Source organism: Pseudorca crassidens, chromosome 6, assembly GCF_039906515.1.
Source record: "Pseudorca crassidens isolate mPseCra1 chromosome 6, mPseCra1.hap1, whole genome shotgun sequence".
NCBI classification, from domain to species: Eukaryota; Metazoa; Chordata; class Mammalia; order Artiodactyla; family Delphinidae; genus Pseudorca; species Pseudorca crassidens.
The window spans coordinates 14,007,188-14,021,630 of NC_090301.1; the positions used below are offsets into that span (position 1 = coordinate 14,007,188).

The 14,443-nt window shown below is 43.6% G+C and overlaps 1 protein-coding gene across 2 annotated transcripts in view; it reads left to right on the forward strand.

Annotated features, from left to right (window-relative positions):
• Nucleotides 1-2,971: 2,971 nt before the first annotated feature.
• FAM124B (family with sequence similarity 124 member B) overlaps nt 2,972-14,443 on the forward strand; it is a 31,111-nt gene continuing 19,639 nt past the window's right edge. For both annotated transcript variants that reach the window (XM_067740402.1, XM_067740401.1), the window contains exon 1: nt 2,972-4,290. In XM_067740402.1, the coding sequence (XP_067596503.1) occupies nt 3,559-4,290 (732 nt within the window). In that variant the 5' untranslated portion in view covers nt 2,972-3,558. The remainder of the gene's footprint in view (nt 4,291-14,443) is intronic.

Here is a 14,443-nt window from a genome sequence, read left to right on the forward strand (position 1 = left end):
CAAGACACAGACACCCACGCTGGGTTTGGATGACACGCCCACTCTTCAATTCTCTCTGGATGCCACTTACATGCCGCATGTCCCTCGATCTGGGCACTCCGGAGTCCCATCCTCTTCTCGCCTTTCCTATCCTCGTTGTGTATTCTCCAGCTGGATCATCAGGTGAAGTCCCACGGTTACCCAAAGACCAATGGTTCCCCGCCCATATTCTCTGGTCTGTGGCTCTCCTCTAAGTTCCATTTTAAATGACTACCTGCCATCTCGACTTGGATGACCTGTAGGCGTTGACACTCACCGTGTCCAAACCGCACCCCTCAACCTCACTCCCAGCAGCTTCCTTCCTCCAGCATTTCCTATTTGATGGCCGACAGCCTCACCTGTAAGCACCATGCTGGGAGGATCCTTGGACCCATCGCTGGGTCCTTCTTCAAGTCAACTCTTTTGGGGTTCTGTTCCTGGTAGAAGAAAATCCAGAGCCTTTACGGTGACCTGAGAAGCCTGGCTGCCTTTCCAGCTTTTTACCCCCTTCTTTGTTCCCACCTGGCAGCCACCTTGAGTTCAGCCTGTGGGTCCCAGGGCCCTCACTCTTGTCCTGATGGGGACAAGGGGGGGACTTTGTCCCCATCAGCTTCCTGTGCCTGGAATCCCTCCTTCTTCCCCACATCCAGTCTCCTTACCTGCCTGACTCCTTTCTTCTCACCTTCCAGAACTTCAAATAGCATCTCCTTTCCTTGGGCTTCCTTGGCCCTCTCATCTAGGTTGGTGGCTCCTCCTAGGGGTTTCCATGGTATCCTGCAGTGACCTTGATCCCTGATGACATAATTGAAGGTGCTCTTCCAAAGCGAGACTTGGTGATTATCTCTCCTCTGCTCCGGGCACAGTGGCTGGCTCTCAGCATGTGGGATAAATAAACACATTTTATAAAGGGGGAAAGAAACTCTTTCTCAAAGTTTTCTTGGGGTGTGGGTAGGATCTCAGGGTTTGAATGTATCCCCGTACATTTCTGAGATTTGCCGCAGGGAAAAATCCTGAAGGATGTCTGCAGGTTCCAACAAATCCTCCTAACTAGCTGATTTCTTAGATTTCCCGGTGCTTCCTGTCACCAGCTTCTCCACTTCGCTGTGAGGAGTTGACCAGTTGGGGACTGTCCAGGAGTTGGTGACTGACAGATACCTGGGCATCTTTTGCCAAGTTTCAGGGAAAAAACAAGGTAGAGAATCGAGTATCAGCTGTCCAGGTACTGGGCGGCAAAGCCGATGACTTCCCCTAAAATATTCATCTGTGCTTTCAACAGAGGCAGTGTGCAAAAATGCAGAGCGCCGTGGAGCCCAGCTGAGGATGTGGCCGTTGCCGTGGGTGGAGGGGTCTGTGAGGATCGGAGGCCGTCACTGGAGGTGAGGTTGGGAGGTCAATATTTCAGGTTCTTGGAGAAATAACTGCAGAGGCAGTCAGTCAGAAAGAGGTATCGTTGTGCCCCCCTGTCCCGTGCCCCGGTTTCTTGGCATTTAGGCAGGCATCAGATTAACGAAATCTTTTCGGTCCTCACAGAATTGACAACCTCACAAGGAAAAAGAATGTTTTCGCACTGGATGGAAGATTTACAACAACATCAAAAAGCAAAACCTTTTCTATATAAGAGCATAAGCACTTGTCTTCTACACAATGTTGCGAGTTAATATCTTTGTCTCACGGGTATAATTTTTCTCCTCAATCTTTACAGCTATTTCCAGAATTGCAAAGACTGTTTTCAAAAACTGTGTCTAAAGTCTCAAATGCCCGAGTCATCTCCACGTGTGGATGGACAGGGGAGAGGTGAGGGGAGTCATACTGGGGGATGAAAAAGTTATTGCCTTTCAAACGCCAGTGTGTAACCTATATCAAATTTTTTAAAAAGCTTCAGAACTATAATGCCATTAAAAAAAAAAAACTTGAATGATGCTGGGAAAGTTGAAGCAAAATGAATTTAATTACTGAATCACTGGTGGTAATTAAAAAACAACTTACCTGTAATAAACTATATTTATAGATTTTTCCAATGCAAAGGTATAGGACTTATGAAACGCAAATGATTAGAAGTGTAGGTTAGATTTAGAAAGGAAATCCGAATAGAAATGATTCCCTTCCACGGATAACAATATTTGATGTTAAATTTGGTTCTTTTACTACTCAAGCAATCAACATATATAAAATAAAGTTAGAGTAAACTATAGTTTTCATCACAAAAGTGGCTTTTAATTTGTAAAACATCAAGTCACACCATGTTCTACTACAAACATTAATAAATTGCTTATGTTATGAATTATGTTTAGAAAAATGTGCTTGTCCACGTTTTCAGAAGCTGAGCTTTCAGAGTAGCAAATGATTTTTAAATGGATATTTAGAACACATTAGGGTGAGTGTTATGTTTAGAGCTTGGGTATTCTTTCCGAAGATTATCCAGTTTAAGATTCAACAGCACACACAATCTCTGGGAAATGTGTGTCCTCAACAAGAGCCTGCTTGGGCATCCTTTCCTTATACTTAGGAAGAAAAATCCGGTCTGGGACATCCGGGTCCCAGAGAGGCACCTCCTCTGTGGTTCACAGGGAGACCACGCAGTTCCTGGGTCCAAATCTTCCCTCGGTCACTTTTTCACTGCAAGATCTTGGCAAGTTACTTAGCTTTTCTGTGCCTCAGTTTCTTCCTCAGTAATTTGGGGATAATAGTCCCCAAAATACATTTGCTGGAGGATTAAATCAGTTTATGTAAAGCTCTGGAACAGTTTATGATGGACACGTAGTAAATCTTCAATAGACATGAACAATGATTATTATTGACGTTGGAAAGCTCACACTCTTTCTAAAGGTTTGGCATGAATCAATGTCTTTTGAGTACACTCAGACTCTGCAGCAGAGCGAAGCATTTTCAGTGAACAGTCAAAATTATTTAGATAAAGTAACTTTTCTTCAATGCCTTGGCATCAACTGTTCAAAAATAAAATAAAAAGACAAAGGGGAAAAATTCCTGGCAAAGAGACAAGTTTTGAGAATTGTTTTAAAGCAGTCATTGTATTCAGGTGGCTTACTATAAACAGGGAGGGAGGTAAGGAGGAAATCAGAGCCCATTGTGGGTCCATAAAATGGATGTCTTTTCAGCTAAACAGATTGCTATCAGCCTCACAGAGCCGACTCATGTTCCTTTTTGCCTGGTCATTTCCTTTACTGAGTGTCTGTAAGAACCACCCACTCGGGTGTTTCTCAGGATTATAGGTTTTTTAGGTCAAACAGAAACCCTGGGAGCGCCCAACGCAGCCCCACACACGCGGTTACATTATGCACCGGCTGGGTGACATCGACCCTGCCGCTGTGGTGTGTCCTGGAAGCTGTTGTGCCTGATTTGCAGAGATTCTCTCCGAGTGTGGCCAGCGGCGACCAGCAGCACAGGGTAAGAGCGCGGCTCTGAAATCCTGAAGCCTTCCTGGTGGGCTGAAGGCTGCACGTGGGAATCCCTCCATTCATTTCAGAAGCTGAACCAGTGGGCCCTGCTCGCTTGCATCCTTTGTCATCCTCGGCCCCCATAATGGACGAGACACGGGAGCCTCCGGCCATGACTGTCCACCTCCTGGCCAACTCCGGGCATGGCTCGCTTCTGCAGCAAACCCTGGACCAGCTCCTGGACTGCATTTGCCCAGAGGTCCGTGTCTTTCTGGTGTCTGAGCGGGTCAGTCCAGTGAAATACTATGACAAATGCCACTCCAAGCGGTCCCGCTTCCCGGGGATGTCTGTTCTGCTCTTCCTGCACGAAAGCCTCGGAGAGGAGCGGCTGTTTCGCGTCCTTGACTCCCTACAGCATTGGCCGTGGCAGTGCTACCCCACCCAGAAGGCGCAGGGAAGACCGTGCCCCTATATTCTTGCCAATCAGGAATTCTATAGTCTGGACAACCAGATGCCCGTCTGGGGCGTGAGGCAGGTGCACTGCGGCACCGAGATCCTGAGAGTGACGCTCTACTGCAGTTTTGGTAACTACGAGGATGCCATCAGGCTCTACGAGATGATCCTGCAGAGGGAAGCCACCTTGCAGAAGAGCAGCTTCTGTTTCTTCGCGCTCTACTCCACAGAGAGCTTTGCCCTGCAGCTCTCACTGAAGCAGCTGCCCCCTGGGGTGTCGGTGGACCCCAAAGAGGCTTCAGTGTTGCAGTTCAAGGTTCAAGAGATTGGCCAGTTAGTGCCTCTTCTACCCCATCCGTGCGTCCCCATCAGCCACACCCGGTGGCAAACACAGGACTATGATGGCAACAAGATTCTACTTCAGGTATTTCTGTTTGGTCTCTGTGATCTTTAGATGCACGTGTAACTGTGTGATGGGACATCCAAGAGATGATTTAATGTCGTGGTTCTCAACCTGGGTTGCACACCAAAATCTCTGGGGGGTTTTCAAACGTTCCCATGCCGTGGCTGCACCCCAGGTCAGGTAGATTAGAATCTTGCGGGCGCACTGGCTTGGGTAATTTTTTTAAAAGCTCCTTGGATGTAACGTGGTTGAGAGGCATTGATTTAATAAATCCCTTCCCCTGACAGATAAGGAAGTTCAGACGCTGTGAGCTGGTAACTTGCACAAGTAGTTTTCAGTAGAATCAGGCAGCCCCCGACTTCTCAGATTTTCCTTTCATCATGCTACTCAACTATACACAAATACTTTGCCCACTCTTTGGGTCCAGAAATATCATTAGTTCTTTCCATCTGGACCTAAGGAAGCTGAAGCTGTAATTACGGTTGGGGATGTTAAGTATGCCGTCCTATTGACTTAATTGTTAAGCATCTTGCATCACTGTCAAATTGTACCCCCCAAAAAGTTACATAGTTAGAACCCTTCAAAATAAAATCTTAAAATTAAAGCCTTCTCCTGTAGGCATCCTGTTGAAAGCAAGCACAATCGTGACAGCTACCACGCGTAACTTCTTATGAAGGGTTATGCGGCAGTTGAACCTTGCTCCTCAGTAGCTGTGGGATTTGTGAGCCTTGGGTTCTTCATTAGCACAATGAGGGTAATATTAGCATCTTCCTGGAGTACAGGTTGTTATCTCTGCTAAATGACCTGACATTTGTAAAGTGCTTTAGTGCCTAGAATGCAATTTTAGCTGTTATTGTTCATATTATGCCCTAGAGCATGTATTTCACGTTGATTGTTTTATTTAGTCCTTCTTACAACATAGAAAGTTTTGCAGAAGGGAAAATTGAGCGGTAGAGGGAATAGTTACTTGCCCAAGACACAAGAGGAAGTGTTTACGTGGCTCCAAAGCCAGGCAGCTAACCACTGCAGTCCAGTGCTGTTGTGCATGTGTGTGTAAGTGTGTGCAGGCAGGGAGGTGTACGTGATAGTCACAGCAAAATTTCTGTCCTTGAGAAATGGTCAGTAACCCTTTTAAGGCCTATTGGATAAAGTAAAAACAGGCTAGAAGATGAATTATCTTTCCTTTTGATTAATTTTGTTGTCATCAGCTTTGAGTTATTAATAAAACATGAGTCATATTGATAGTGTATGTGATGATCTCTAAATTATTTACCTTCTCATTCACGTAAGGTGGACAGGCATGGTTTCTCTTAGATGCCTGTTACATAGCTGACTAATTTCCAAGGCATCTAAAGTTTTTCCTTCAGCCTTAGTTCATCTCCAGAATCTAAACCTCACTGTCAAGCAAAAATTTAAGATGTGTGTGCAGCAGGGGACGCATTTCTGTTTCAAAGGCTAACTGACATTTTAACTTCTGAACCACGGCTTATACAACTTAGCTCCTTTGGAAAGTTAAGTCAAATTTGGGGAGTGAAGAATAGTTTTTTGGATAAAGACGTCAATGAGTTTAGGCTTTTGCCAGCAAAACGGACGATTATCTTCTGGAAACTTCTGTTTCTGGTGTCCTATAAAAATCCCTGAAGGAAGCATATACAGAGGCTTGGCTCTAATACACTATAAAAGATAATACCTGGTAGCTACTTCACTCCTATAATGGGGTGAATTTTTCCGGATAGAAAACCCAGCCCAAACTTCCTTGGGGGCAGAGAGGATGGGGGGGGGGGCAAATGAACTGGCTTTTGTAAGTAAGTAGCCTGAGTCTTGAGGCTTAGGAGCTGACTCCCAGCTCCGCCACTTCCTCAGACGGGCCCCTGTGGTCACCAGCTGGCTGCCAGCAGCTCTGAGGACTACCCTTTTGAGTTCCTCACCGTACAATGGGCCAACAAAACTTCTGGACTTCACGTCAGTTGGACCAACTTGGATCCGATTCTCTTCTCTAAATCAATCATTGCATTCTGGGGAATGGGATTGGGTGGATTAGCTTAGTTCTGAGGCAAAGGCTCTACTACCCTGCATCCTGAGATTTTTTGTGGACTCAGACTCTCTGGGTACTCATGGAGGCGGGGGACAAGGGTCCCCAAGGAAGATCAGTGAGGGGACAAATGCTGGGTGGCAAAAATGACTAATGTCCACCAGCGAAAGAAACTAGTATCTATTTAAGGGAGAGCTTTAATCACAAGTTAACTTCCCCATGTGTAACCCCTCCAGGATGGACATGTGTGTGAGGTGGGGGGGGGAAGGGGGGGATGCTAGACCCAATGAGGGTGATGGGCAAAGCTTCCCTGAGAGGTGATGCCTGGGCCTGGCTGAGCTGGATGGCCCGGAAGGAAGTAGCTAGATGGGGAAGGGAGGAAAGTGTTCCAAACAGAGGAGATGGCGGGTGACAATGTGTGGAATAGGATTTCCTTAGCAGGCATGTTCAGAAAAGTGCCTGTGGTTCCATGTGGCTGGAGAGAAGGGAGGGGGTCGGGCGGGGGAGGATGGGCAGGTGGGCAGAGGCCACATCATCAGGCACGTGGTCAGCCACTGGAGGTAAGCACCACGAGGACAGGGACCTTTTTCGGTCCACTCTTTTTTTAAAATTTTATTTTATTTACTTTTTTATACAGTAGGTTCTTATTAGTCATCAGTTTTATACACATCAGTGTATACATGTCAATCCCAATCTCCCAATTCATCACCCCCCCACCCCCAACCCCCTGTGGCTTTCCCCCCTTGGTGTCCATACGTTTGTTCTCTACATCTGTGTCTCAACTTCTGCCCTGCAAACTGGTTCATCTGTACCATTTTTCTAGATTCCACATACATGCGTTAATATACAATATTTGTTTTCCTCTTTCTGACTTACTTCACTCTGTATGACAGTCTCTAAGTACACCTGTGTCTCTACAAATGACCCATATTTCATTACTTTTTATGGCTGAGTAATATTCCATTGTATATATGTCCCACATCTTCTTTATCCATTCGTCTGTCGATGGACATTTAGGTTGCTTCCATGACCTGGCAATTGTAAATAGTGCTGCAATGAACATGGGGGTGCATGTGTCTTTTTGAATTATGGTTTTCTCTGGGTATATGCCCAGTAGTGGGATTGCTGGGTCATATGGTAACTCTATTTTTAGTTTTTTAAGGAACCTGCATACTCTTCTCCATAGTGGCTGTATCAATTTACATTCCCACCAACACTGTAAGAGGATTCCCTTTTCTCCACACCCTCTCCAGCATTTGCTGTTTGTAGATTTTCTGATGATGCCCATTCTGACCGGTGTGGGGTGATACCTTATTGTAGTTTTGATTTGCATTTCTCTAATAATTAGTGATGTTGAGCAGCTTTTCATGTGCATCTTGGCCATTTGTATGTCCTCTTTGGAGAGATGTCTATTTAGGTCTTCTGCCCATTTTTGGATTGGGGTGTTTGTTTCTTTAAGATTGAGCTGCATGAGCTGTTTATATATTCGGTCCACTCTTATACTCCCAGTACCTAGAACAGCATCTGGCACATGGTGGGCAAATCCATTCTAGTGTGAATGAGCAAAAGCTCTGCCAATTAGCTTCTATCTTATTCTGACTGTAAGCAGCAGTCACTGACAGAGCCACCGAATGGTACTGACATGTACAATTTGCATTATGAGGATCAAAAAGGAGAGTATACATGGAGGTGCTTTGTACAGTAGAAACTGTAGCACAATTAGTGTCTGTGTAAGAAGGCTGCTAGCTGTCTCTCCATGTCTTTTCCCACATAACCTCCTGTCAGCGCACACTGTCTGATGCTTCTTAGAGCCTAGGATGTGTATTTTTGATGAGATTGATATTAGGGTACCTAGTAGATGCTCAGTAAATGAATGAATGTCTGAATACAAAAGCAGGTATGTCAAATGTTTATCCATCCACCAAGTGTTTATTAAATGCATACCTTGGGCTACCCTATTCTCCACTTGGCAGTTTTCATTCTGCTGTCTCAGTCCTTAGTGGATGCATCTTTGGTTTGGCGTCTGACATAAATTTGGGGAAATTCTCAGTCATTATTGTTTCAAACATTTCTTCTATTCCATTCTCTTTCTCATTATTTGTCTACCACTCCTGTTTTAGTTGTCCCATAGTCTTTAGATAGTCTGTTCTGGGTTTTTTTTTTCAGGCTTTTTTTTTCTCTCTGCTTTTCTTTTTCAAGGATTCTATTGATACGTCCTCTAGCTCAGAGATTCTTTCCTCAGCTGTGTTTAGTCCGCAAATAAGCCCATCAAAAGCATTCTTTATTTCTGTGACAGTGTTGTTGTTGTTGTTGTTTTATCTTTTTGGTTCTTCTTTTAGGATTTCCATCTCTCTTTTCACATTGCCATCTGCTCTTGCATGCCGTTTACTTTATCCATTAGAGTCCTTAGCATATTAATCAGAGTTGTTTTAAATTACAGGTCTGATAATTACAACATCCCTGCCATGTCTGCTTCTGATACTTGCTCTGTCTCTTCAAATTGTGCTTTTTACCTTTTGTAATGCCTTGTAAATTTTTCTTGATAGGCAGGCATGATGTAGCAGGTATAGGAACTGCTGCAAATAAGCCTTTATTAATGTGGTAGTAAGGAGTTGGGGGAGGGGAAGCATTCTATAATTAGGTCTCTGTCTTAGTGAGTCTATGCCTTGAACTGTGAATTTTGCAAGTGTTTAATTTTTTTTTTCCCTCCTTGCTTATGTGGGCGAGAATGGCTAGAGTGGGCTGGAGTTGAGTACTTCCCTTCTCTCACATGGAAGGCTAGAGAAAGCTGGAGTTGGGTATTTCTCTTCACCCAGGTCAGTTAGGCTCTGATAATACGCCAGCATGTTAGGCTCTGGTTAACTAGTTTCCCCTGAGAGAAGGACTTGTAAGAACAGAGTGCTCTGGAGTATTTAAAAATGATCCCTTTTCACCTAGAGATTCTCATACTAAATGAAGTAAGTCAGAGAAAGACAGATATCATATGCCATCACTTTATATGTGGAATCTAAAAAAAAATGATACATATGAACTTACTTACAAAACAGAAACAGACTCACAGACACAGAAGAACTTACGGTTACCAAAGGGGAAGAGGAGGGGAGAGGGATAAATTAGGGGTTTAGGGTTAGCAGATACAAACTACTATCTATAAAATAGATAAACAACAAGGACGTACTGTATAGCACAGGGAACTATATTCAATATCTTGTTATAAACTATAATGGAAAAGAATCTGAAAAAGACCTGAATCACTTTGCTGTACACCAGAAAGTAACAGAACATTGTAAGTCAACTATACTTCAATAAAAAAAAAGGTTCCTTTTCTCCTTCTTTTTCCGGAAGCACAAGGGGATTTTTCTCTGATATTTATTGTGAGAGTCTAGTCACGCTCCTGGAGGTAAATCTCACAAAACTGGGGGGGGGGAGCTCCCGCGGGACTGGGTCCCCTGGAGTTTTTAACCCTCAGAGTTGTCCACACTAAGCCTCCAGCTGTTTGCCAATTACAGTTCAGGTTTTCCTCGCCCCGTCCTGGTTCCTGCAGTGGTTTCCACTTTGGATCCTCTTTTCCGGGAAGCCATGACTCCCCGCATTCATTCGTATGTCTCTCCAATCTTGGGGGCTGCTGTTTGCCCTGTGTCCCCACCTCTCATGCAGATGCTAGAAGAGTTGTTGCTCTCTCTAAGGCCACCGGTGCCTGAGGTCAGGGTCAGCAGTATTGGCAAATGCTGACCACTCCTTGCTTGAAAGTTTCTCCTCTGTGAGCTTCCATAATTTGGATCTTCTAATTAAAGGATTTATCCTATCTCTCTATCACTTGGACATTTTTTTTCAAAGTTTCAACTCTTTTTGCCCCTAAATCAGGTTTCCTCAACCTCGGCACTATTGACATTTTGGACTAGATAATTCTTTGCCGTGGGGGAGATGTCTTACGCATTACGGGATATTTAGTGCATCCTCAGTGCTACCATTAGATGCCAGAACTGACTCCACTTCCCTGCAGTTGTGACAACAGGAAATGTCTCCAGACATTATCAAATGCCCTCTGGGGGGTGAAATTTCCCCCAGTTGAGAACCACTGTCCTAAGTTTAAGGTTTCCCTAAGATTAAGAAATAAAGGCCATCCTGGGCATTTAGTTGTCCTCTTTCTTCAAATTACTCCTGTATTTTCATCTCCTCTATCTCTTGAGCTTTTGGCTTTTTCAACTCCCTGTAAGACCATTTAAACATAACGTCTCCTCATCTCAAATTCAGTCCAAACAAAACCAAAGTCATCCTCTGCAGCCCTGCCCCCAATTTCTCCAGCTCTGGTCACCCTCCCATTTGCACAGGTTTTGAAATATGTCGTTTTTAAAGCCTCTCTTTTTGGAAGACCCACATTCAGGCAGCCCCCCCCAAACTGTTCAAGTTTCCCTTTGGAGCCATTTCTTTTTTTCTCTTTCCTTCCTTAAACCCACCGAACTTCAAATGTGCATTGTATTACAGCATTCTAACTCTTCACTCTGGCTCCAGGCATCTGCTTGATCCTGCACAGGAGTGTTGAATACATTTTTTTTTTTTTTTTTTTTTTGCCGTACGCGGGCCTCTCACTATCGTGGCCTCTCCCGTTGCGGAGCACAGGCTCCGGACGCGCAGGCTCAGCGGCCATGGCTCACGGGCCCAGCCGCTCCGTGGCATGTGGGATCTTCCCGGACCGGGGCACGAACCCGTGTCCCCTGCATCGGCAGGCGGACTCTCGACCACTGAGCCACCAGGGAAGCCCTGTTGAATACATTTTTAAATGATGGCTGGATTTATGTTCCTTGTCAGCTCAATAGCAAAAGTTAGCAAATAAAATCAAAACTCACTTGTCCGAATTTCAAGGCTCTTCATAATCAGGCCCCCCCGAATGTTTCCTTTGCTCCCTCCTTCTCTAGTTATTCCAACCTTCTTTCCAGACCTCTAGGCTCACTCCCGCACCCATGTATTTTTTTGTCGTAAAATATACATAACATAAAAATGTATCACTTTAACCATTTTGAGTGTAGAATTCAGTGCCTAATGGTACTTAATAGTACATTTACACTGTACTTCATCATCACCACTATCTATTTCCAGAACATTTTCAAGGTTCATCTATGTTGTAGCATGTGTTAGAATTTCCTTCCTTCACAGGCTGAATAATATTGCATTTTATGGATATCTGCCTTTATATACGGCCTGAGCTGTTCCTTGTCCAGAGATGTCTTTCTCTTCCTCTTCATTTGTCTATCCTTTAAGACCCTGTGCAAGCACCACCTCCTCTGTGAAATCTGCTATAAGTACATTCTTAACTAGAACATTTTACACCGAAACTTTGTATCACACAACTGATTATAGATTTCCTCATTCTTGTACCATATAATTTGGGACTTTATGACTCGCCATCTCTTTTCGGTATTTTATTGTAAATGTTTATGTCTGGTAGAGTACCAGACAGACAGCTGCTTCTGAACCATTTGTTGATTGATTAACTGCCTGTTGTCAGGAAATAAGTTTCTCTTCAGAAAAGTAAATATTCCAGAAGCTAGTTTGGCAAAAGCAAACATATATTTCTCTTCATTTTATCAACAGACCTTTAGCTAAGATCATCTTGATGTTCTTTATTAGCCATTTAAAATAAAAGAAGATAGTCTCTCGTGAAGTGAGTAATTCATTTGCTTCTTCTGTAGCATTTCTGGGTTCCTTTCTCATTTCTGAGTCTCTCAGAGGCACTCATTCAGACTCTATTTCTCCCGCTTTGTTTCTCTCCTCATTTCCTCCCCATTCTTCATACCCCACACAGACACACACACACACATACACACACTTCCAACCCTACACGCCCGCTCTCACTCAATGCTTTGCTTTCTGCTGCCCTGAAGGAATCCTTGTAAGCATGGCTCAGAGGTTGCTGCTGCTATAAGATGGTGGGTTAACATCATTGGTTTTGGTTAATAAATTAAAATAAGTACCTTTCAAAAGATCAGTTAATTGGAAGAGACTAGATTCAACTCTTAAGTAAGCAAGTTTGGCATTGTTTTGGGGTTTCTTATTATCTATATAATTTGTTCCCATGCAATCTTTTTTTTTTTTTTCAGTGTAGGAGAAATCCTCTTTTGCTATCTCTTGGAATCACTTTTAGCAAAAGACAATATTATTTTCCCTTCATGATGTCAGTCTGCCCCTTAACAGCTTAATCATGTTTCAGTGATGTGTATTCCCTTATTTCTCAAGTATTTAGAGCCAAATGAATGACCAATGATCTTCCTGTTCATCAAGATAATTACTAATGTTCCTTGAAACTCGAAAACACCTACCTCTCAATTTGTAACATTTTACAAATATTTCTTAGAAAGATGGGCTCTAAATGATCAGAATTCCTACAAATGCATTTCAATTGCTTTTTTGGCAAGAGGAGCGTTATTCTCTCTCAAGAGATTTATCTCAACCACTTGACATTATGTTTCTCCTGGAAATTCTTCACCCCAACTGCACACGCCTGCATTTCTACATCAATAATCTTGTGCTTTCTTTTGCCATATCGTCTAAGGACTTCTCTTAAGAAAGGAAAAGTTGATATTCTCTCTCTTAAAAGACTGCAGAAAGGGCCATCCACAGGATGAACGTCCTGTGGCAGTTTCTCAGTAAGACTTTGTAGCTACCTAATGGCTAATAATTAGGGGCCATACATTTCTGTATGCAAATAATTTATGGTTTGTTAGGCATTAAGCTTTATTTATTTGTCCAACAGACATCTACTGATTACTTACCACGTGTTAGGCATTGTGCTAGGTACTGGAGATACAATGGTGAGGAAGGTGTATACAATCCCGGCACTTCCAGCTGGCAAAGTCTAGAAGAAGATACAGAGAAGTGAGCAAACAGGTGCAAAATACTGTGGTAACTACTATGATATGGAAACTACAGGCTGCCAGGACAGCTAGTAATAATATTTGTGATGATGATAATAGCCAACTTATGTTTAGCACTACTATTTCCAGGCCCTGTTATCATTTAATCTTCTCAACAACTCTTTGACATTGGTACTTATTATGATCTCCTTTTATAGGTGAGGAAACTGAGGCACAGAAAAATTAGGTAACTTGTTTAAAGTCTCACAACTAATTAGTGGCAGAGACAATATTTAGGGGTACCTAACTCAGATTCAGTGACATGGAGAAGGCTTCTAAGAGGAAATGATGGTAAGCTTGGAGTTAACAACAGGTATGAAGGGTCAGAGGTGACATATCCCAGACAAAGGAAATAATATACACAAACACTGGCATTAAGAAAGAGCAAATAATGTCCAAAGAATTGAACAAATTTCAATTTTGGCAAGTGGAAGAGGTGGCGAATTAGGCTGGAGTAAGAAGGGACAGACTGTGAAGGGTGTGGGAGCCCATACTAAAGGGCTTAGGTTTTTTTCTTAAGAAGAGTAGGAAGCCACTTGAAGTAGGACGGTGACATGATCAAAACTGTTTTCAAAGCTCCTCTGGTAGTGGAGTGGAGAATGGATTAGAGGGAGGCAAGGCCATCCATGGGGTGTCCCATCGATGGCTGTTGCAGTAATTCAGACTAGAGATGATGACAGCCTGCCTAGGGTTAATGGCAGTGGACATGGAGAGACGGGAAGATGTGAGAGATCTTTGGGAGAAAGAGTCCATGGGAATGCGTGACATGAGGGATAGAGAAGGGAAAATGATGCTCTTGCTTGGTGACTGTGGGGCAAACGATGCCAGGTTCTAAGACAGGGAAGAGTAAGCAGAACAGATTTAGGGTGAGAAGGGGGATGAGTTCAATTTGGGACATGTTGACTTTTAGGACCTTGTGCCTGGAAGACAGTTGGATAGGTAGGTATGAAGCTTAAGAGACAGAACTGAACTATAATTAGACTTTCAGAAGCCTTCATCATTTAGAAAATAATTGAAGGCAGGGGATTCAACGAGGTTGGCTGGGAGAGTGTGTACAATGAAAAAAGAAGATGGCCGCTTAGCGCTGAAGAACTACCTCCTGTCACAAGTTGACAGGGAAGGAGGCTCCTTCAGTGGACCCTGAGAAGGGGTGATGGAAAGGAAGGAGAAAATCCAGAAGAACATGTTGACATAGAAGGTTAAGGAGAAGAAGTCTTCATATGTAAAAGAG